At 32.8% G+C, this 23,288-nt stretch overlaps 2 protein-coding genes across 3 annotated transcripts; one reads left to right on the top strand and one right to left on the bottom strand.

Annotated features, from left to right (window-relative positions):
- Nucleotides 1-8,747: 8,747 nt before the first annotated feature.
- LOC115993980 (protein RADIALIS-like 2) lies at nucleotides 8,748-10,175 on the bottom strand. 2 transcript variants are annotated; one of them, XM_031117984.1, is made up of 2 exons: nucleotides 9,757-10,175; nucleotides 8,748-9,069 (listed from the first exon to the last, which is right to left on the bottom strand). In XM_031117984.1, exon 1 carries the CDS (start codon nucleotides 10,030-10,032, stop codon nucleotides 9,778-9,780), a length of 255 nt encoding a protein of 84 aa, XP_030973844.1. In that variant the 5' UTR covers nucleotides 10,033-10,175; the 3' UTR covers nucleotides 8,748-9,069; nucleotides 9,757-9,777. The 2 variants fall into 2 exon arrangements, with proteins under 2 accessions (XP_030973844.1, XP_030973843.1); XM_031117983.1 differs by having other exon boundaries at nucleotides 8,756-9,069; nucleotides 9,760-10,171.
- An 11,611-nt stretch (nucleotides 10,176-21,786) lies between these two features.
- On the top strand, nucleotides 21,787-23,002 carry LOC115994555. The gene is made up of 2 exons (XM_031118761.1): nucleotides 21,787-21,903; nucleotides 22,526-23,002. Exons 1-2 carry the CDS (start codon nucleotides 21,787-21,789, stop codon nucleotides 23,000-23,002), a joined length of 594 nt encoding a protein of 197 aa, XP_030974621.1.
- Nucleotides 23,003-23,288: the final 286 nt, after the last annotated feature.

Raw genomic sequence — 23,288 nt, 5'->3', positions numbered from 1 at the left:
ACCCCCAGGAGAAGGATAAGTACAGTAAGACACCCATGGGTGTATGGTGTAGGAACAATTTAAGAAGAAACTGTCATCTCCGCATTGAATGCACCCAACTAACGTTCTGGCTGCATTAATGAGGAAGTGACCTCTGAACAGTACAACCTTGGTTGCCGCAACTCACAGAGGGTTTGGGAAGGTGGCTGATGGGACGAGCACTCGAGTAATGACCTACATGATCAACAGGTGGAGGGTCAAGATTGACTGGAAAGAAGTATATGATGTGAGAGACCCTCCAAGAATGGAAGAGAAAAAAAAGAGCAGTAGGAGGAAAAAAGGAGAAGACGGTAGTAGTCTGCATGACCTTGAAAACCTCTGTAACCTAGTACTGAAGGAAGAAGAAAACCAAAGAGTCTAGAATAATTAAATCGTAAAAATTAAAATTAAAAAAGAAAAAAAAAAGTGCTTCACAATATATATATATATATATTTTTTTTTTTTAAAAATGGACAATTTACAATTTATACCCAATAATATCTTTACAAATTTTTTTTAAAGAGTTAATAAAATATATAAATGACTATTAATACTATTTAAATTATATATATATATATATAAATTATATTATGCATCTTATTATATATCTTTAAGTGTATCCGTACATATGCATGGGGTTACAAACTAATTTAGTGTAAAAATTAGATTTCAATTAGAATTTAATTTTGTGCCACATGTCCCATCTAATCTAAAATTTTTAAATGTTTGTGTCAAGTGAGTTAATTCAGTATAGAAAATGATGAGTCTAATATAAATAAATCTAGGTAATATATATATACATATATATAGTCAAAATTAGATTTTGCCCATATTAGCTTTTCATACAATTTTTTTTTTTTTTTTTGAACTAATGAGTATATTTTTCATATCGTTTCTATTTACATATTTTTATATAAAGATATTGAATGTAATAAACTGTAATTAAGCTAAACGATTTCATGCACCTATCCTCCTTCAATTTAGGATATACTATTGAACCAATTTATTTTTTTTATTTTGTGTTATATTTAGTAGAATTTCATGGACAGTAATAGTGAATTGATATTATATATGTAGTGTCCAATAGTAATTTTCAAAATTATATATATAATAACAATTTAATGAGAAACTTAACTTAATCAATATCATTAAAATTGTAAGGAAAAATCATTTTAATACCTCCGAATATCCTAGTCAAACTAATGTTCTATATATTTAATAACTTAAACTAACATCAACAATACCACTATAATTCATAATTACTATATATAAACACAAATTACATACTAGTTTTATATAAAGACGCATTCATGGCCCTTATTTGTTTTACTTTTTTTTTATTTAGCATATGAGTCACTATCTTGAAAGAACCTTTTTCACTTTTTCATTATTTTACGTAGGAATATTAATGATACATGCATTCATGGCCCTTATTTGTTTTACTTTTTTTATTTAGCATATGAGTCACTATCTTGACAGAACCTTTTTCACTTTTTCATTATTTTACGTAGGAATATTAATGATACATATGCACAATTGCAGACTACATTATATATAGAACAAGAGATTAAGCTTTTCATGTCCTCTCACTTTCCCTAATCCCCATCACTTCCTACTAATGATGCCTAACAAAAACAGAATGTTTTAAAAAAAGCTATATGCTTATTCTAGAAGAATAAAAAGGTTATTCTACTTATAGACACTACTTTCTTTTTACAAGATGATAAGCTTTTCTAGTAAGTTTAAGTTTCTTAGATTTTGTAAGCAACCCTTTTTTTTTCTATTTGATACATGAAGATTGTAAGGAAAAAAAAAAAAAAACCATTTCCCTTTCCTATATTTTGTCATATCAGTCTTTCAACCCTAATTAAAACTAGGACTCCTAAACGCAGTCCCACATTTGGTTTTGTCTACATGAGCAATAACGAACAATGCTTGTCACTTGCTGGTTCAGAATTGTGTGCTTAACATGCAAGCGGGTTGGTCTCCTTGTATTCTTAGATTTGATTTCTGGTAGTTTTGGGGTAAGCGTAATAATATTCCTTCATATTGTGCTTGGACCGCTTGGTTACGGAGTATCTCAATCGAGAAAATGACACAATTTATTGGGTGAGGGTGAGAGTGAGACTAAATATCTGTTGGGAAGAAAAAGCTAAATCTAAGAAAGCATCACATTTAGGAGCTTTGGCGGTGTGATACCATGGCTTTTAGGGTGCAAGTTGGTATAGGGTAGCCCCAACCTATGGGACCTATATTAGCGAAAATCTTGCTAGTAGACATCAGTCTGGTCTATTCAATACTCCAAGAACCTGTAAGGCCAATTCTTGATATTGGGAGAAGTAGGAGTAGTGTGGCTGAAACAGGAAACTCCTCATTGTATATGATTCCTTATGATCTTGATGCTGTAGTGATAAAATTTGATTGAGAACTTAATTAAAAATTATTTAGAAATTAAAAATATTGATGCACCAAAACTCTCTAGATACTATAATTATATAAACAAGTTAAATACAAACTATTTGCAAAAAAAAAAAGGTCTTTTAGAATCTAAACTCTCTCTTTATCCAAAAAAAAATCATAATTTTATGCATCTCTCTTGTGATATTAACTGCATAATATATACCTGTTGATACTCTTTCCATTTAGAGTCTGTTTGGATACCGCTTATTGCTGAAAACTGAAAATACTATAACAAAATAATTTTTAAATATGTGAATAGTCCCGTAGAATCCAATTTTGAAGTTGATTTTGCCAAATTTCGTATTTGCGGATCCTGTGAACAGTGTACAAGACCCATTGTTTAAAACGCAAACGCAAACGTGGTTGGATTTCAGCTGTATCCAAACTCACACTTACTCTCTCATCAAAAGTTATAGAGTGACACACTCCACAGATTTTCATATCATATTGCCAACTTACTTAGAAGTTGGAATTTGATTAGCAAATCAATGAATCATACCTCTAATTAGACCTCGGTTATTCTTGATTCAATAAGTCTTTTAGATACCAAAAAAAATTCACAATTTTTTTTTCATAATTGATAAGGTGGTATATGGTGATTGGTGTTTATTAAATGGGATATCGATAACAAATTTAATATGAAAATAGTCTTGCTCCAATTACGACTTGTTTTATCAATCATTTTGAAAAAGATTATGAAAAAGCTGTATCCCTATCAGATTGCTGCATTGATCTCTACAAAAAATTGGAGGCAAAAGTGGCCCCCGGGCTTTCAAGTTGCATGAGTCATGGTCATAGGATTCTGGCCACATGCTAATGGGGCTAGCACTGATCATTAGTTGAAAACTACTTGAGCAATTTTTCCAGGAATCTGTACGATTAAAAAGAAGAAAAAATTTTAAAAATAAAATAAAAAGTGATGCTTTGAGATACACCCCTACCGATATTTCGAATCCTTATCATCCAGTCTATCTCCAAGGCTCCAATAGAAAGTAATATGTGTGGAATTCTCCTCCTTCTCAAAAACACTAGTGGTCCTTCCTCACTAGTGGGAGAAATCGATCTACCTTGGACTCTTGATGGTCCAATAGTGTCTCATCTTAGAAATTTGTTTTGCTTAGATTCAAAAGGTTGATGTAAAAGTAAAAGGTATTAGGAAAATGCTAAAACCGTAAATTATTTTATAAATTGCTGATATAATTAGTGATTATTTATAAGTAAAGATGTGATATTAGTGATGGGCTCAAATGAGAATCAGTAAGAATTTGTCACCTCAATAGTTTGTAAAAATGTTGTAAAATAATCTGTGTCTGCTCAGAGTATTAAGCATGTTTATCGGATTGTTGATCCTTTTTTTACCATTTGTAGACAAGGGAATCTGAAATCCCTAACTTAATGGTGAGGGGAAAAAGTCCACCACTAAGACTTGGCCGGCAGGTCCTACATTTTTGCCGCAAAGTAATAAAGGGTATCTTTTTATAGATGGAATCTTTGAACAAAGGGGTATGGAGAATAGAAGTTCTAATGGAATACTTAGTTGTAGGAAGGATCAAGGAACTTCACAATATTATGGGGAATATGCATTAGAAAATACCACTTTAGTCATGTTCAAAAAAAAAAAAAAATACCACTTTAGTGAATGAAAATTGAACACCTCCTTAAAAGAATCTGTTTGCATTTGTAGTTGTATGCACAATCATTAAGATATGAAAAAATCTAAGATGGACCCAATGTTCTAATTTTTGGATTAATTTGTTGCTTATACCCAAAAATTGCTAATTTAGTAGATAGCACAATCACAATAATAATTACCACAATTCAAAGAGATTAATAAAATAGTGACAAAACGGAAACTTTTAAAGAACTCTTCAAAATAAAAATCATTTTATAAGAAACTAGTACAATAGTTTAGACTAACAAAAATTTTGTAAAATAAATTCTTTATGCAACCTCAATAAACAATTTGGTCTACTCCCACCGCAGTGACCCCAAAACTCTAGAATCTTTCTATAAAATTTCTTCTACCAACAAACTCGTTTGTAACGAATAGAACTTTGGTACTCTAAAGAACTCTTTGGAGAGAAACAACAGTAAACTCATTGTCAAGGAACAAACTCTGTGAAAATCAATTTATAAATTGATCAAGCTTGTAAAAGCATAGGGAAAGATTTTCACCTCTATCTACCTCAATTTTGTTCAATTAATAATGCTTCTTTTATATGGGAGGAATTAGGTTAAGTCGTGAAGCCAACTAATTAGGTTTATTTTTTGCCGCAATCTCGATTGTCCGAACTTTCTATTTAAGTTTCAGTCGAATGAGGGTCTCAAAATAAATTTTCCAATTTCACTCAAGCGAGAATAGGGTCATTCAAGTAGTAAGCCTTATGAATCTTGATTTTTTTTTTTTTCAACCCTACTCCTTGAGTCAACTCAATATACATACAAACCAAACTATTTAAATACAATCCTCACTAACACTTATTTTGTTACAGGAATTAGTCTAACATAACCTAAAACCTAAAAGGGTATTTTTTTTTTTTTTTTACACATATGATTATATGAATCTAAATGAAAGAGGTCGAAACCATATAGTAGCTAGCCCTTATAAGTTGATAATACATATGTGGCCAATATAGGTTGGATAAGATATGATGCATTCACACGAGCCATGCAAAATTTGGCAAAAAGAAATCACAAAAAAAAATAGCTATACAAACTTCACAGATTGTCACCAATCATCATTCCATATCCATTACTGGGCAACCAATAACGTTGTTTTTTCAACTCTGTAGATCATGTTTGGACCAATGTTAGAAAAGAACTTGGCTTTCGCTTGGGTGTGGAAATTTCAAATTTTATTTCTGATAAAATCTGACTTCAAATTTTGCATGTGACATCCACAATGTGGTATTCTTGTGCGTTAGAAAATTTCAGTTGTGAAAGACCAAGATATTGTGGGGCATGCATTCTAATATCCTCACGCGGATCTTGTCTTGTCATTCTTATTGAAGTGCATCACAAAGTCAATCCTTTTGTCTTTTTTCTCCTTTGTGGTTTGCCGGAGATCCAAATGGCCGAACTTTTCATCTCGGCCGTCCGATCGAATAATAGGAGTAACATTTTACTTTTTTTCAACTTTTTTCTTGTCAAATGGCTAAGACTTAACTTTTCATCTCGGCCGTCCAAAGGGTATCATATAGGACCTCAATCATGGCGTGCCTACGATATAGTGAAGTTGTGTTCTTTGAAATGTCATATTTTAGATAAGTCTTGATGTTGTAATAATTAAGAATAAGGTTTTTATTAATTCACATTTAGACCTATCACTTTATTATTTATTATTCATAACTTATCATCTTGATGGTTATGAAATATTTTGTGAAGTTAATTGTGACTCTAGTCTTGACTTATTGAATAATTAACCTAGCACTACCGTGCACCCTTGATGCGGTGGTCACTCCACAAGTATAAGTGTTTGTAGGGTGTGGGGTGTGAAGGGCAAGGGCTGAAGTTCAAGTCTTCATGAGATAGCTTCACACACACATACACTTAGATTATGTTAAAGTAGAAATTCTATCTTGTATAAAAATAAATAAAAATAATAATTAACCTAGCTATCTAACAATTGAATGAGATTAGAATCCTTTCTATTCTCAAAAGATTAGAATCTTTTTCATTTGAAATTGATACATTATATGATTTAGATTAAGTATTCTAATTTTAAATGTGTATTCAATGTCATATTATTTATAATTTTATCTTATCAAAAAAAAATTTAAATGATGTGATATTTTACACATGAGTAGCAGCCAAGGGGGTAGGGTAGGTTTAAGTAGATTTCTAACCAAGAAGAAAAAAACAACAACAATAAAATGTACTTGGGGTCGGCAACAGCCTAACAGGAAATATGCCTAGCAGTATTAAATTTTAAAGCCATTTGAAATTTTGCATGCATTTTGTGTACTTAACTGCTTAACATGCCCTTCTGATCTACTTTTAGGCAACAATAATATACAAGCATGTTTTCAAGGACTGTCTATCCTTATGGTTTTGAGACATAGGTCATCTCTATCTATTACGTTACTATGGGGCTGGTGCAATGGAAACCTCTCTCTGATTAGTACTTCATTGTTTGATAAGCAACAATAATAAAAGTGCCAGAAAAGTAGGTAAAAAAACGTGGATTAATATAACGGTAGAGCAAAAAACATATATGTTTTGCATACAATTCTTTCTAAAGTTTCAATAATTTCAGCAAGATTTTTTGTTTGCTATATAGAATTGTCGAGCATGTGTAGTTAATTTATTTAACATTTATGCTTTTCCACCAATATATTTTGTACTTTTGCTTCATCATTTTCTTTGTATTTAATCACGTAGTTTATTAATTGTTTATTTTTATATGTTTTGTGCTTCTAACCATTGAAAGAGTAATGATGCTAATATAGTAACTTTTTCATTCTTTATAGGCTATTCCCCAGAAAAGTTCACTAAATTGCACTCTTTTGATTAGCGTTTGTGCTAAGCTAAGCTACAATACCAACTATGCCATGTGAATGCCCCTGCTATTGCCTCCCATATTTGGAACATGAGATGCTCTTGGCGCAGGACAACCTGAATTTTGCAACAATAAATTTAAAAGACAGGAAAATAAACGACAAGAACCTAGGAGTCAACACCAAGCGAGGAAAAAACTGTTAGGAGTTAGCATCTAGGGCTGGCTAGAATCAGCACCAGACCAAAGAATCCAATAGAAATTTCGATTCATCAAATCATCTCTATAATACATATGTGGCCAATATAGGTTGGATAAGATATGATGCATTCACACGAGCCATGCAAAATTTGGCAAAAAGAAATCACAAAAAAATAGCTATACAAACTTCACAGATTGTCACCAATCATCATTCCATATCCATTACTGGGCAACCAATAACGTTGTTTTTTCAACTCTGTAGATCATGTTTGGACCAATGTTAGAAAAGAACTTGGCTTTCGCTTGGGTGTGGAAATTTCAAATTTTATTTTTGATAAAAACTGACTTCAAATTTTGCATGTGACCAACATGTTGCAAAAACACGTGTTTAAAGTACTTTGTAATGCAAAAAAAAAATAAAAATAAAAATAAAAAAAGGTGATTGGTATTATATTTCTAATAACAATTTTTAAGGCTACCTAGAGCAGTCTAGGACTAGGCATATAGACTATAGAGTGAGACATAGAGAACCAATTGGAGGGAGAAATTGTCTCTTATTGCTCTAATCATCTTTAGATAACTTGTAAAGAAGATAAAGACTTATTGTTTAGACTATTTTGGTATCTAGCTTTTACATAGTGCTAAAACTGGATGTCTCATTCTCATATATATATGAAATGCCATTATTCACTTTTCTATCTACTACCCTTAAAGGTGATAGTTCAAACTTCAAACAAATGAAATGGGTGTCAAAGGTTTGCATCTTGATGGATGGTAAGGGTTATTACTTGTTTATGGAATAAATTACACCCTAACATTAGCACAGTCTGCTTTAAACACCTTAGTAACCAGTTCTTCTAGGAATAAAATAAAAGTACGCAATTTCTCAATATTTCCAAATTAGTACGCTACCTCGCATATGAATCATTAAAAAAAGTCTAAATTTTATATTGTGGTAAGATCCATATGTGAAATGCTAGATCGAATATTGTAAATTTTTGTTGTGTTACCATTAAACTCTATAAACTTCTTAGTAACTAGTCCGTCCAGGAATACAATAAAAATACATAATTTCTCAATATTCTCAAATTAAACCATTACCTCACATATGGACCATATAAAAGAGTTAAAATTGCATATTGTGGTAATATCCATACGTGATATGGTAGACCGAATGTTGTAAACTTTCGTTGGGTTACTATTGAACTCTATGAAGTGCATCGCAAAATTTTGATTCTCCAAGAATATCTTGCGGCAAAATAAAATCTCAATTTAGTACCAAAGACGTGGTGTTTCTCTTGCCAGCCATGTGGGAGAATGGTTTTGAGTTGAAATATTCCTGAGTCACCGAAATGCTATCCTTTTCCTTTATGGGCCAAGGACCTTTTTTTGCTTTTTGGAAAGGAACTAAAGACTTTTCAAAGCCATATATTTCCCACCTCTTGACTTCCCCATCTAACTCTTATATTCTCTCCCTCTCTTCAATGTTGTAAAGCTTTGAATCAATATCGTTTCTAAGAATTCCAAATCTATGATAGTTCAAGATCGTTTCCAAAAGCTGAGGTCAGAAATGTTTACAGCTTAAGTGTTATACTAAAACAAAACACATACTAGTATTACATATATTTGATTACAGAGAAGTTTGGACAATAGTGACAGATTGAAGAAGGCAATAAACTCACATTCAATGAGTCTTCCTTGGAGACATCCTTATGCTTATGGTGATAAAGCTAGAACTAAAGGGACATGAAATAGAACAAGAACCACTTAGTTGTGATTCTTTAAACTAGGACACTTGCTAGCTACTACAACAAAGTCGAATCTTAGGTAGAGCAGACTGATAGATCCTTATTCTTGCTGATATGGCTATTACACTTCAATGGAGGTTTCTCATCCTGCAAATAAGAGGAGAATTCAACCACAAAAACATTAGGCTTTGGCTAAATAGAAAACTTATTCTATTTGTTTGATTTACATGTCACGTTTTTTGTGCCAACATGTGACACAATTTCATATATTAGTCATTGCATAATTATTAGTTAAACCCACCTACAAAAAAAAAAAAAAAAAAAAGTTACTGTTAGTTAAAAACCATAAACATCCAAGGCACGTGGATCATTGTACTATATATTTAATATGAAATCATGGATTTAAGCATATGATCGAATATATGCAGATTTCACGTAAACGTGGACATGATATATTCCATTGAAGTCCTTTGGTTCCGGTTTTGTGGGCAAAAGAATAAACAATTGTGCATTCGAGAGCAATTAATGAAGTACTTTTGAAATATAGAGGAAATAATACTCACTGTTTTTTAACTGAGTGTCAGAGAATCCAAATAAAAGTTGAAGAAGTAGACTTGGAAAAAAAAAAGTCAAGCTACTCTTATTATTACTGATTGGGTTCAAATTAATGGAAGGAAAGTCTTCCTAGGTAGTGGTGAATGGTTGAGGATTTTAGATATAGAGTTTACATTGTTTGTCAAGCAAGCAGTATATATCATATAAGGTTTCAAAATATATATACAAATATGTAATCTATGGTGCAGAAGATTTGTATTTGCATATATATATATATACCACCTCTTTTCCCCATCGGTGTTAATTTGCTTGGCTACTCCCACCAGTTGTCTTGTATTTGGGGAAGGGAACTCGGCCTGACTCAATATGCTTGACATCTTCCACAAGAAGTTCATAGTGCCTTTTCACTTCTTCTGGTGTTTTCCCACCAACAGCCTTAGCGACATTGTGCCAACGGTCAGGGGTGTCCTTATCATACACAGCAAGAGCCCTCTCAAAGGCCTTGTTCTCTTTTGCAGTCCATGAGTCAGAGGAGGACATTGAACTGGATGCCATTGCTTAGCTTAGGGTGTTAAAGTTGATGTTTATTGAGTATAAACTAAGGTCTTGAGGAGGTAATAAAAGAAGGGAAAATATTAGGAAATGTTTGAAACTTGAAAGGCCACAAAGATAGTGAGAGAGGCTTTTTGATGAGAGTCAAGAGGAGACTAGTCAAGGGTTGATATGTGCAAAGAGGTGGCACTGCCTTCTCTTTATAAGCAGGAATAGTGGGGTGAAGTGGGGTTGTGCCAGTTGGCCTACAATTTTGCAAAATTGTAGGTGGAATTTCAATGATTTGTCTCCTTAGGAACCACAAAATGAAGGACAAAGAAGGAGAACACTAATGTGGGAGAATATGTATCTCTAATAAGTAAAAGAAAAGGTAAAAGAACATTAAAATAAATTAATTAGTTCTTTTCTTTTTTCAATAAGAGAGATCATATCAGGTAAAAATTGTGTTTATAAGTTATAATCATTTGGATTATATACATAAAAACAAGGTAGAAGTTCTAAAACTAGAGAATCGCCCTTCCATGTTTTGTAAAGAAAATCTAAACCTAGCAAAATTCACTTGGGCCAGTTTGTTAATTGTGAAACAAGAAGACACAAACTAGGCTTTCTTCATTTGAAATGAATCAATATTACAAATTTAAATACATATCCAGTATCACGTCATATAAAGTTTTAGAAGACGTGACATTTTGTATATAATGAAATTCATAAAAGAAAATCTTTTAATAGTACAATAAGATTGAAGACCCTCTTCCTTACGTTTCATGGTTTAAATTAAAAATTACAAATCTAAAGATGTATCCAATGAAAGTTGCCTATCTCCAAGAAAATTACATAATTTTCACTTAGGGTGGTTCGTTGATTGTGAAACAAGAAGACATGAACTAGATTTTCTTCATTTCAAATGAATCAATATTACAAATTTAAATATATATTCAGTATCACGTCATATAAAGTTTTAGAAGACGTGACATTTTGGACACTATGAAATTCATAAAAGAAAATTCTTCGGGCGTGAAATGAGCTTGAGGATCCTCTTCCTTACGTTTCATGGTTTAAATTAAAAATTAAAAATCTAAACATGTATCCAATGAAAGCTGTCTATCTCCAGGAAAATTACATAATTTTTATAGGATTAAAGCCATAGAAGATAAGAATCCCACGGTGAGTTTCTCCATCTGTTTGGATTTCATTCAGATTTTCCCCCTCTCATTTTCTTATCCTACGTGCTCCTACTTTCACTTGCAGTGACCACAATAAATCCAATGAAGGTACCAAAACTTTTTCGCTTTTGAACCACAATAGAGATCTGCTAGCTACAATAAAAGGCTTGTAGAATTCTCTTCATTTACAGGTGATTTTATCAATGTACTCTGTCCTGAACAACATTCCAAGCACTCTAGCTGGCCAAATGAGCCACATTGATTATATCATGTTTGCTTCTCCCAGGAGAGGTCAACATATATTACCGACTTTAGTAGTTGGGACCTCATTTTCATGGATGTTGGTTTTTCTCTCAGAATGGTTTCCTCTCAACAAAATGTACTTTGTAGATTTCATTTTTATCAGAAAATGAAAGTTCCCTAATTCAATTATTACCATAAAACTTCAATGAATGATTGAGGGTGATGTTATTATGTTACCACTGATAGATATGGCTTTGAACTCAAAGCATATATGATATCATGTAATTATGGATGCATAGTCCAAAAGTGATTCGTGATTAATATATACATTATCTTCAGCTAATGTGAGAATCTTTAGCAAGTTTTATGATGAATCAGAAAAACAAATGTCATAACAGGAAGCATATATATATATATATATATATATATTTGTATGTAGAATAAGTTGAGAATGAATTATTTTGTTTGATAAGAGTTTGGTTTAGTACTTTCTTGTGGCAGACAGTTTCAAAGCACATAACAAGAATACGACATACCGTACTGCCATAAATAACAAGGGTATCCACAGACGATCTGTTTACTTTGTTGTTAGCTATTAGTTCAGGATAGTTTTCTAGAGTACGGTCAAGGAGTTTGGCCGCTTGGTCTTAAATTTTAATCCATTAGGGTTTAGAAATCATTGTTCTTTATTGCCATATGTTCTCATCCTTGGAAGTGATAGGGAAAGTGATTTGAAGTTTTACCTCACTTGGATGAACACATGCATTGAGCTTGGCTGGCCCATATATCTCTTTCACCCTTGATAATGATGAAGATCCACAATCGTATCTTAGCAGATATCAGGTTAATAGTCAAGGTATGGGCAACTGAAATGTAATAATGTGTGAGATTCTCTAGCAGTGGCCTAGTTTGGTTTGAACTTGTTGAAGTTTTTAATTCTAAGTAATAGTGAAAATAGAAAATCACCCCCCCCCGTTTTTTTTTTTACACAGAGATTTAAGATATTTTGGCCGTTTGTCTATGTCCACAGGTGCATTTGTAGGTTATACTGCCTAAGAAACCCTAAACTCAATGCGTTGATTTTCCTAACATAGTTGTATCATACTGTGGGATTTCACTCCTAAGCCCCCTACCTATTATTCACTTGAGGCACATAACATGCATACATACATACATACATACATACATACATATATATATACACATATATATTGATAAACAAAACTGAGAGAAAATCCAATTAGATTTTAAATTGAAATTCAATTAGAGTCTAATTTTGCGTCATGTGTCTTATCTAATCTAAGTTTTTAAATTTTTGTGCCAAGTGAGTTAATATATAATAATAATAATAATAATAATAATAATAATAATAATAGATAAAGCTAAGAGAAACTCAAATTAGAATTCCAAATTAGAGTTCCAATTTTGCGTCATATACTGTCCTAAATTATATATTCTTAAAAAGTTTTATTTCTTAATTTTAAAATTGTGGGGCCAAAGAATTTGACAACCCTGACCCACTTTATACTGAGCCCAAAACCCACGCCGAGGAGGGAGAAATGGCCGAGGACGAACAAAGAAAACCCGAATAGCCTAGAAACTTTGCCGAGGACGATCCTGCTCTCGGCATCCCAAATCCCAGGAGGAAAGAGCAGCACGCCGGCAAAGGCAGCCTCCCAAAGCACCCCCAGGAGAAGGACAAGTACAGTAAGACACCCATGGGCGTATGGTGTAGGAACAATTCAAGAAGAAACTATCATCTCCGCATTGAATGCACCCAACTAACGTTCTGGTCGCATTAATGAGGAAGTGACCCCTGAACAGTATGACCTTGGTTGCCGCAACTCACAGAGGGTTTGGGAAGGTGGCTGATGGGACGAACACTCGAGTAATGACCTGCATGATCAACAGGTGGAGGGTCAAGATTGACTGGAAAGAAGTATATAATGTGAGAGACCCTCCAAGAATGGAAGAGAAAAAAAAGAGCAGGAGGAGGAAAAAAGGAGAAGACGGTAGTAGTCTGCATGACCTTGAAAACCTCTGTAACCTAGTACTGAAGGAAGAAGAAAAATACTAAGTTCCTTGGACGAAACACCCGAGGACAAAATTTCATGCTTTAATCCATATCCTTGTTACTCAGCTCATATGTAACCGTGTCTAGTTGTTATAATCCAAACTAGGACCTAGTTCTTAAACTCATTCTTTACAAATTTATTGTATTGGGCTAGTTGGGCTTGAGACCATTCATCCAACAGGAGAAGTGCTCGAACCCAATCCCTACAAAAATCAAATGTGGGATCATATCGTAAATATTCATTCAAGTGAGTTATTAAGTACAAAATCAAAGAGTCTAGAATAACTAAATCGTAAAAATTAAAATTAAAAAAAAAAAAGTGCTTCACAATATATATATTTTATAAAAAAAATGGACAATTTACATTTTATACCCAATAATATCTTTACAAAATTTTTTTAAAGAGTTAATAAAATATATAAATGACTATTAATACTATTTAAATTATATATATATATATATATAGAAATTATATTATGCATCTTATTATATATCTTTAAGTGTATCCATATATATGCATGGGGTTACAAACTAATTTAGTATAAAAATTAGATTTCAATTAGAATTTAATTTTGTGCCACATGTCCCATCTAATCTAAAATTTTTAAATGTTTGTGTCAAGTGAGTTAATTCAGTATAGAAAATGATGAGTCTAATATAAATAAATCTAGGTAATATATATATACATATATATAGTCAAAATTAGATTTTGCCCATATTAGCTTTTCATACAAATTTTTTTTTTTGAACTAATGAGTATATTTTTTATATCGTTTCTATTTACATATTTTTATATAAAGATATTGAATGTAATAAACTGTAATTAAGCTGAACGATTTCATGCACCTATCCTCCTTCAATTTAGGAGATACTATTGAACCAATTTATTTTTTTTTATTTTGTGTTATATTTAGTAGAATTTCATGGACAGTAATAGTGAATTGATATTATATATGTAGTGTCCAATAGTAATTTTCAAAATTATATATATAATAACAATGTAATGAGAAACTTGACGTAATCAATATCATTAAAATTGTAAGGAAAAATCATTTTAATACCTCCGAATATCCTAGTCAAACTAATGTTCTATATATTTAATAACTTAAACTAACATCAACAATACCACAATAATTCATAATTACTGTATATAAACACAAATTACATACTAGTTTTATATAAAGACGCATGCATGGCCCTTATTTGTTTTACTTTTTTTATTTAGCATATGAGTCACTATCTTGACAGAACCTTTTTCACTTTTTCATTATTTTACGTAGGAATATTAATGATACATGCATTCATGGCCCTTATTTGTTTTACTTTTTTTTATTTAGCATATGAGTCACTATCTTGACAGAACCTTTTTCACTTTTTCATTATTTTACGTAGGAATATTAATGATACATATGCACAATTGCAGACTACATTATATATTGAACAAGAGATTAAGCTTTTCATGTCCTCTCACTTTCCCTAATCCCCATCACTTCCTACTAATGATACCTAACAAAAACAGAATGTTTAAAAAAAAGCTAAATGCTTATTCTAGAAGAATAAAAAGGTTATTCTACTTTCTTTTTACAAGATGATAAGCTTTTCTAGTAAGTTTAAGTTTCTTAGGTTTTGTAAGCAACCCTTTTTTTTTCTATTTCATACATGAAGATTGTAAGGAAAAAAAAAAAACCATTTCCCTTTCCTATATTTTGTCATATCAGTCTTTCAACCCTAATTAAAACTAGGACTCCTAAATGCAGTCCCACATTTGGTTTTGTCAACATGAGCAATAACGAACAATGCTTGTCACTTGCTGGTTTAGAATTGTGTGCTTAACATGCAAGCGGGTTGGTCTCCTTGTATTCTTAGATTTGATTTCTGGTAGTTTTGGGGTAAGCGTAATAATATTCCTTCATATTGTGCTTGGACCGCTTGGTTACGGAGTATCTCAATCGAGAAAATGACACAATTTATTGGGTGAGGGTGAGAGTGAGACTAAATATCTGTTGGGAAGAAAAAGCTAAATCTAAGAAAGCATCACATTTAGGAGCTTTGGCGGTGTGATACCATGGCTTTTAGGGTGCAAGTTGGTATAGGGTAGCCCCAACCTATGGGACCTATATTAGCGAAAATCTTGCTAGTAGACATCAGTCTGGTCTATTCAATACTCCAAGAACCTGTAAGGCCAATTCTTGATATTGGGAGAAGTAGGAGTAGTGTGGCTGAAACAGGAAACTCCTCATTGTATATGATTCCTTATGATCTTGATGCTGTAGTGATAAAATTTGATTGAGAACTTAATTAAAAATTATTTAGAAATTAAAAATATTGATGCACCAAAACTCTCTAGATACTATAATTATATAAACAAGTTAAATACAAACTATTTGCAAAAAAAAAAAGGTCTTTTAGAATCTAAACTCTCTCTTTATCCAAAAAAAAATCATAATTTTATGCATCTCTCTTGTGATATTAACTGCATAATATATACCTGTTGATACTCTTTCCATTTAGAGTCTGTTTGGATACCGCTTATTGCTGAAAACTGAAAATACTATAACAAAATAATTTTTAAATATGTGAATAGTCCCGTAGAATCCAATTTTGAAGTTGATTTTGCCAAATTTTGTATTTGCGGATCCTGTGAACAGTGTACAAGACCCATTGTTTAAAACGCAAACACAAACGTGGTTGGATTTCAGCTGTATCCAAACTCACACTTACTCTCTCATCAAAAGTTATAGAGTGACACACTCCACAGATTTTCATATCATATTGCCAACTTCCATAGAAGTTGGAATTTGATTAGCAAATCAATGAATCATACCTCTAATTAGACCTCGGTTATTCTTGATTCAATAAGTCTTTTAGATACCAAAAAAAATTCACAATTTTTTTTTCATAATTGATAAGGTGGTATATGGTGATTGGTGTTTATTAAATGGGATATCGATAACAAATTTAATATGAAAATAGTCTTGCTCCAATTACGACTTGTTTTATCAATCATTTTGAAAAAGATTGTGAAAAAGCTGTATCCCTATCAGATTGCTGCATTGATCTCTACAAAAAATTGGAGGCAAAAGTGGCCCCCGGGCTTTCAAGTTGCATGAGTCATGGTCATAGGATTCTGGCCACATGCTAATGGGGCTAGCACTGATCATTAGTTGAAAACTACTTGAGCAATTTTTCCAGGAATCTGTACGATTAAAAAGAAGAAAAAATTTTAAAAATAAAATAAAAAGTGATGCTTTGTGATACACCCCTACCGATATTTCGAATCCTTATCATCCACTCTATCTCCAAGGCTCCAATAGAAAGTAATATGTGTGGAATTCTCCTCCTTCTCAAAAACACTAGTGGTCCTTCCTCACTAGTGGGAGAAATCGATCTACCTTGGACTCTTGATGGTCCAATAGTGTCTCATCTTAGAAATTTGTTTTGCTTAGATTCAAAAGGTTGATGTAAAAGTAAAAGGTATTAGGAAAATGCTAAAACCGTAAATTATTTTATAAATTGCTGATATAATTAGTGATTATTTATAAGTAAAGATGTGATATTAGTGATGGGCTCAAATGAGAATCAGTAAGAATTTGTCACCTCAATAGTTTGTAAAAATGTTGTAAAATAATCTGTGTCTGCTCAGAGTATTAAGCAAGTTTATCGGATTGTTGATCCTTTTTTTACCATTTGTAGACAAGGGAATCTGAAATCCCTAACTTAATGGTGAGGGGAAAAAGTCCACCACTAAGACTTGGCCGGCAGGTCCTACATTTTTGCCGCAAAGTAATAAAGGGTATCTTTTTATAGATGGAATCTTTGAACAAAGGGGTATGGAGAATAGAAGTTCTAATGGAATACTTAGTTGTAGGAAGGATCAAGGAACTTCACAATATTATGGGGAATATGCATTAGAAAATACCACTTTAGTCATGTTCAAAAAAAAAAAAAAATACCACTTTAGTGAATGAAAATTGAACACCTCCTTAAAAGAATCTGTTTGCATTTGTAGTTGTATGCACAATCATTAAGATATGAAAAAATCTAAGATGGACCCAATGTTCTAATTTTTGGATTAATTTGTTGCTTATACCCAAAAATTGCTAATTTTGTAGATAGCACAATCACAATAATAATTACCACAATTCAAAGAGATTAATAAAATAGTGACAAAACGGAAACTTTTAAAGAACTCTTCAAAATAAAAATCATTTTATAAGAAACTAGTACAATAGTTTAGACTAACAAAAATTTTGTAAAATAAATTCTTTATGCAACCTCAATAAACAATTTGGTCTACTCCCACCGCAGTGACCCCAAAACTCTAGAATCTTTCTATAAAATTTCTTCTACCAACAAACTCGTTTGTAACGAATAGAACTTTGATACTCTAAAGAACTCTTTGGAGAGAAACAACAGTAAACTCATTGTCAAGGAACAAACTCTGTGAAAATCAATTTATAAATTGATCAAGCTTGTAAAAGCATAGGGAAAGATTTTCACCTCTATCTACCTCAATTTTGTTCAATTAATAATGCTTTTTTATATCGGAGGAATTAGGTTAAGTCGTGAAGCCAACTAATTAGGTTTATTTTTTGCCGTAATCTCGATTGTCCGAACTATCTATTTAAGTTTTAGTCGAATGAGGGTCTCAAAATAAATTTTCCAATTTCACTCAAGCGAGAATAGGGTCATTCAAGTAGTAAGCCTTATGAATCTTGATTTTTTTTTTTTTCAACCCTACTCCTTGAGTCAACTCAATATACATACAAACCAAACTATTTAAATACAATCCTCACTAACACTTATTTTGTTACAGGAATTAGTCTAACATAACCTAAAACCTAAAAGGATATTTTTTTTTTTTTTACATATGATTATATGAATCTAAATGAAAGAGGTCAAAACCATATAGTAGCTAGCCCTTATAAGTTGATAATACATATGTGGCCAATATAGGTTGGATAAGATATGATGCATTCACACGAGCCATGCAAAATTTGGCAAAAAGAAATCACAAAAAAATAGCTATACAAACTTCACAGATTGTCACCAATCATCATTCCATATCCATTACTGGGCAACCAATACCGTTGTTTTTTCAACTCTGTAGATCATGTTTGGACCAATGTTAGAAAAGAACTTGGCTTTCGCTTGGGTGTGGAAATTTCAAATTTTATTTTTGATAAAAACTGACTTCAAATTTTGCATGTGACACCCACAATGTGGTATTCTTGTGCGTTAGAAAATTTCAGTTGTAAAAGACCAAGATATTGTGGGGCATGCATTCTAATATCCTCACGCAGATCTTGTCTTGTCATTCTTATTGAAGTGCATCACAAAGTCAATCCTTTTGTCTTTTTTCTCCTTTGTGGTTTGCCGGAGATCCAAATGGCCGAACTTTTCATCTCGGCCGTCCGATCGAATAATAGGAGTAACATTTTACTTTTTTTCAATTTTTTCTTGTCAGATGGCTAAGACTTAACTTTTCATCTCGGCCATCCAAAGGGTATCGTATAGGATCTCAATCATGACGTGCCTACGATATAGTGAAGTTGTGTTCTTTAAAATGTCATATTTTAGATAAGTCTTGATGTTGTAATAATTAAGAATAAGGTTTTTATTAATTCACATTTAGACCTATCACTAATATCACTTTATTATTTATTATTCATAACTTATCATCTTGATGGTTATGAAATAATTATTGAAGTTAATTGTGACTCTAGTCTTGACTTATGAATAATTAACCTAGCACTATTGTGCACCCTTGATACGGTGGTCACTCCACAAGTATAAGTGTTTGTAGGGTGTGGGGTGTGAAGGGCAAGGGCTGAAGTTCAAGTCTTCATGAGAGAGCTTCACACATATATACACTTAGATTATGTTAAAGTAGAAATTCTATCTTATATAAAAATAATAATTAACCTAGCTATCTAACAATTGAATGAGATTAGAATCCTTTCTATTCTCAAAAGATTAGAATCTTTTTCATTTGAAATTGATACATTATATGATTTAGATTAAGTATTCTAATTTTAAATGTGTATTCAATGTCATATTATTTATAATTTTATCTTATCAAAAAAAAAAAATTTAAATGATGTGATATTTTACACATTACTAGCAGCCAAGGGGGTAGGGTAGGTTTAAGTAGATTTCTAACCAAGAAGAAAAAAAACAACAACAGTAAAATGTACTTGGGGTCAGCAACAGCCTAACAGGAAATATGCCTAGCAGTATTAAACAGCACCGCATTATTTTAAAGCCGTTTGAAATTTTGCATGCATTTTGTGTACTTAACTGCTTAACATGCCCTTCTGATCTACTTTTAGGCAACAATAATATTCAAGCATGTTGTCAAGGACTGTCTATCCTTATGGTTTTGAGACATAGGTCTTCTCTATCTATTACGTTACTATGGGGCTGGTGCAATGGAAACCTCTCTCTGATTACTACTTCATTGTTTGATAAGCAACAATAATAAAAGTGCCAGAAAAGTAGGTAAAAAACAGTGGATTAATATAACGGTAGAGCAAAAAACATATATGTTTTGCATACAATTCTTTCTAAAGTTTCAATAATTTCAGCAAGATTTTTTATTTGCAATATAGAATTGTTGAGCATGTGTAGTTAATTTATTTAACATTTATGCTTTTCCACCAATATATTTTGCACTTTTGCTTCATCATTTTCTTTGTATTTAATCATGTAGTTTATTAATTGTTTATTTTTATATGTTTTGTGCTTCTAACAATTGAAAGAGTAATGATGCTAATATAGTAACTTTTACATTCTTTATAGGCTATTCCCCAGAAAAGTTCACTAAATTGCACTCTTTTGATTAGCGTTTGTGCTAAGCTAAGCTACAATACCAACTATGCCATGTGAATGCCCCTGCTATTGCCTCCCATATTTGGAACATGAGATGCTCTTGGCGCAGGACAACCTGAATTTTGCAACAATAAATTTAAAAGACAGGTAAATAAACGACGGGAACCTAGGAGTCAACACCAAGCGAGGAAAAAACTATCAGGAGTTAGCACCTAGGGTTGGTTAGAATCAGCACCAGACCAAAGAATCCAATCGAAATTTCGATTCATCAAATCATCTCTATAAAACATTTCCAAAAGGAGTACAGTTGTTTGCTTATATAGGAAAAACTAAACCCTAGGTGTAAGGAACCCTACTTATTGAATGACAAAAATGCCCTAAACTTTAAATAAAAATTCTAATTAACGTAACTAAATACTAGGGCCTATAATAAAGCACAATTAATGTTCAAACAAAAAAGAAACTAAATTTGTCTCTTTTGCTTCCCAAATCAGCTTCTCCCTTTCGAAAGTATCTTTGACCATTTAAATCCTGCTTCCTGGGATAGACCAAGATGCAACTTCTCATTGCAGTATGTTGTTATGGATATCTGCTGTAGGACCAGGGTTTTCCAACAAGTGGACTTCTTTGAAGCTTCAGCTTCTTAGCTATTGCTACCTTCATGATCTACAATTTACATGATATTGTTGTTTGTTGGATAAACATTATTTCATGGGTTGAGAAGTTTTCTGTTTTCTTGGATTACTTTATGACTCAAAATTTTCATTCTGTAGACTGACTGCATTGCTAGAATCTCACCTAAGGATGGTACTTTGCTTGGATGGGTTCTTCTTCAAAATTTAAGGTTTTCCTTTGCATTTCCTATCATTTTTGATGAATTAGCTGATGTTTACACCTACAATTAGATAAATTAAGTTCTATTTTATGTTCTTGAAAGTTGCACTCAGTTGTACTTTTTCTATCCTTTTTCTTTTCTTACAGGGAAAATTTGGTACAAGCTGGGAATAATGTAAGTATTTGAACAAAATATAAAATACTCTATCTTTGTTAAAAAAAATTACTTTGCCTATTATAGTGCACCTTGTGAATTGTAATACCATGTAGGCCTTATTTGGTTCCCTGAAAGAAAGGAAAAGACTCCTTAAAAATGGCTTTCCTTTTAGGCATCTACTTTTACTTCTTCTTAATCTTTCTTAGAATTAAATGCTTTTAAAAAAAAAAAAAAAAAAATTCTTTAAGTTGCCTCTATATTTTTTGGTCAGAAGTTTTCCAATTAATTTTTCTTTGGAAATCTCATGTCCTTTTAGGGTATTGATGTTTTAAATGGCATAGCCTGGGACAGTGCTAAAAAGCGCATCTTTGGTAAGCTCCAATGTTTGATATGATTGCTCAAAAGTCAACATTAATAATATTCGCTCGTGTTTTGACTTAATATGGCACATGATCATGGAGGGGAATTATGATGAGTCAAAGGTGACAATGGCTGCTATAATTGCATGGGCAATATGGAGTAATAGGAATGAAGTGTGTAATGGGGGTAGGGTTGTCCACGGGTCGGGCCGGGTTGGTTTTGGGTCCAACCAAGACTCGACCCGCCGGTGTCGGGTGGAGGGGCAGAAGAACCCGGAACCGACCGCCAAAAAAATCGGTCGAGTCGGTTTCGGGTGAGGGCGAGTGTCGGTCAGTTCGGTCGGTTGCCGGAGTTAAAAAAATCATCGAAATCTTAAAAAAAAAAAAAAAAAGTCACTGAAATCTGGAAAATCATGCCAAAATCTGGAAAATCTCTCTGGTATCTTCATTTTTTCTCTCTAGAATCTGAAATTTTTCACTAAAAATTGCTGGAATTGGCAGGATCTGGCTAAATCCCACTAGATCTAGCCGGATCTGGCGAGATCTCGCCAAATGGTCAAGATCTTGCCGGATCTAGCTTGATTTTACAGGATTTGGCCGGATTTATATACAACTCCGGTCGGGTTTGGGTTGCTCTGGTTTTGGAGATGCAAACCCGCCACTCGACCCGCCGATCTCGATTCTTGAGAACGGAAACCCGCCGCCAACTAACTAGACCTTCGGTTTGAGCCGGAATCGGGTCGGCGTCGGGCAGTTTAGCCAGGTTGTTGGGCTTCGATCGGGTCTAGGCAGCCCTAAATGGGGTAAGAAGAAGTTTGGTAGAGAAATTGTCCAGTGGACTACTCGCTATCTCAAGGAGTATTATGCAGCAAATGAGCAACTAGCCATAGTCCCAACTGCTCAAATAACAAATTGGATACCTCCACCAACGAATAGATATAAAATCAATGTTGATGGGGTGGTTTTCAAGTCCCAGAAAATAGCAGGAGTGGGTGTCATGGTTCGGGATTGCTGTGGTCAGGTAATAGCAGCGTTAAGTAAGAAGATAAATGTACCTTTAGGGCCTTTGGAAACTGAGGCAAAGGCTGTTGAAGTAGGAGTTCAATTTGCAAGAGACATTGGTATTCAAGACTGTATCATTGAAGGGGATTCCTTGACAATATATACTGCTCTTTATGGTAACACCTCACCCCCATCTACAGTGGCAGTAGTGGTATCGAGTATTAAAGTGTTGTGTGGAGCTATACGTGGGGTGGAATTTTCTCATACTCAGAGACAATGTAATAGACCAGCGCACCTATTAGCAAAGTAAGCTAGTGGTATTAGTGATTTTATTGCTTGGTTGGAAGAGAACCCTTGCTTTATTGAGCAAGCTCTTTGCCATGATGTATCGTTGTTGAACTGATTTGATTAATGAAGTATTTTGACTTTCCTATCAAAAAAAAAAAAAAAATAGTCTAGCTCGATACACTTCACATATCTTGGATTTTGTTGTGTGGATGAAGGATGTTCAATCACAAGTTTTTCCTATTTTTTAGGCTGATTTGGCCGACTTTCAATAAAATAAACTAAGCAATGTTGTTTCTCCAAAATATATA

Source organism: Quercus lobata, chromosome 6, assembly GCF_001633185.2.
Source record: "Quercus lobata isolate SW786 chromosome 6, ValleyOak3.0 Primary Assembly, whole genome shotgun sequence".
Taxonomy (NCBI): Eukaryota; Viridiplantae; Streptophyta; class Magnoliopsida; order Fagales; family Fagaceae; genus Quercus; species Quercus lobata.
The sequence above is the reverse complement of the archived record's forward strand: the minus strand, read 5'-3'. Positions and strand labels throughout refer to the sequence as shown.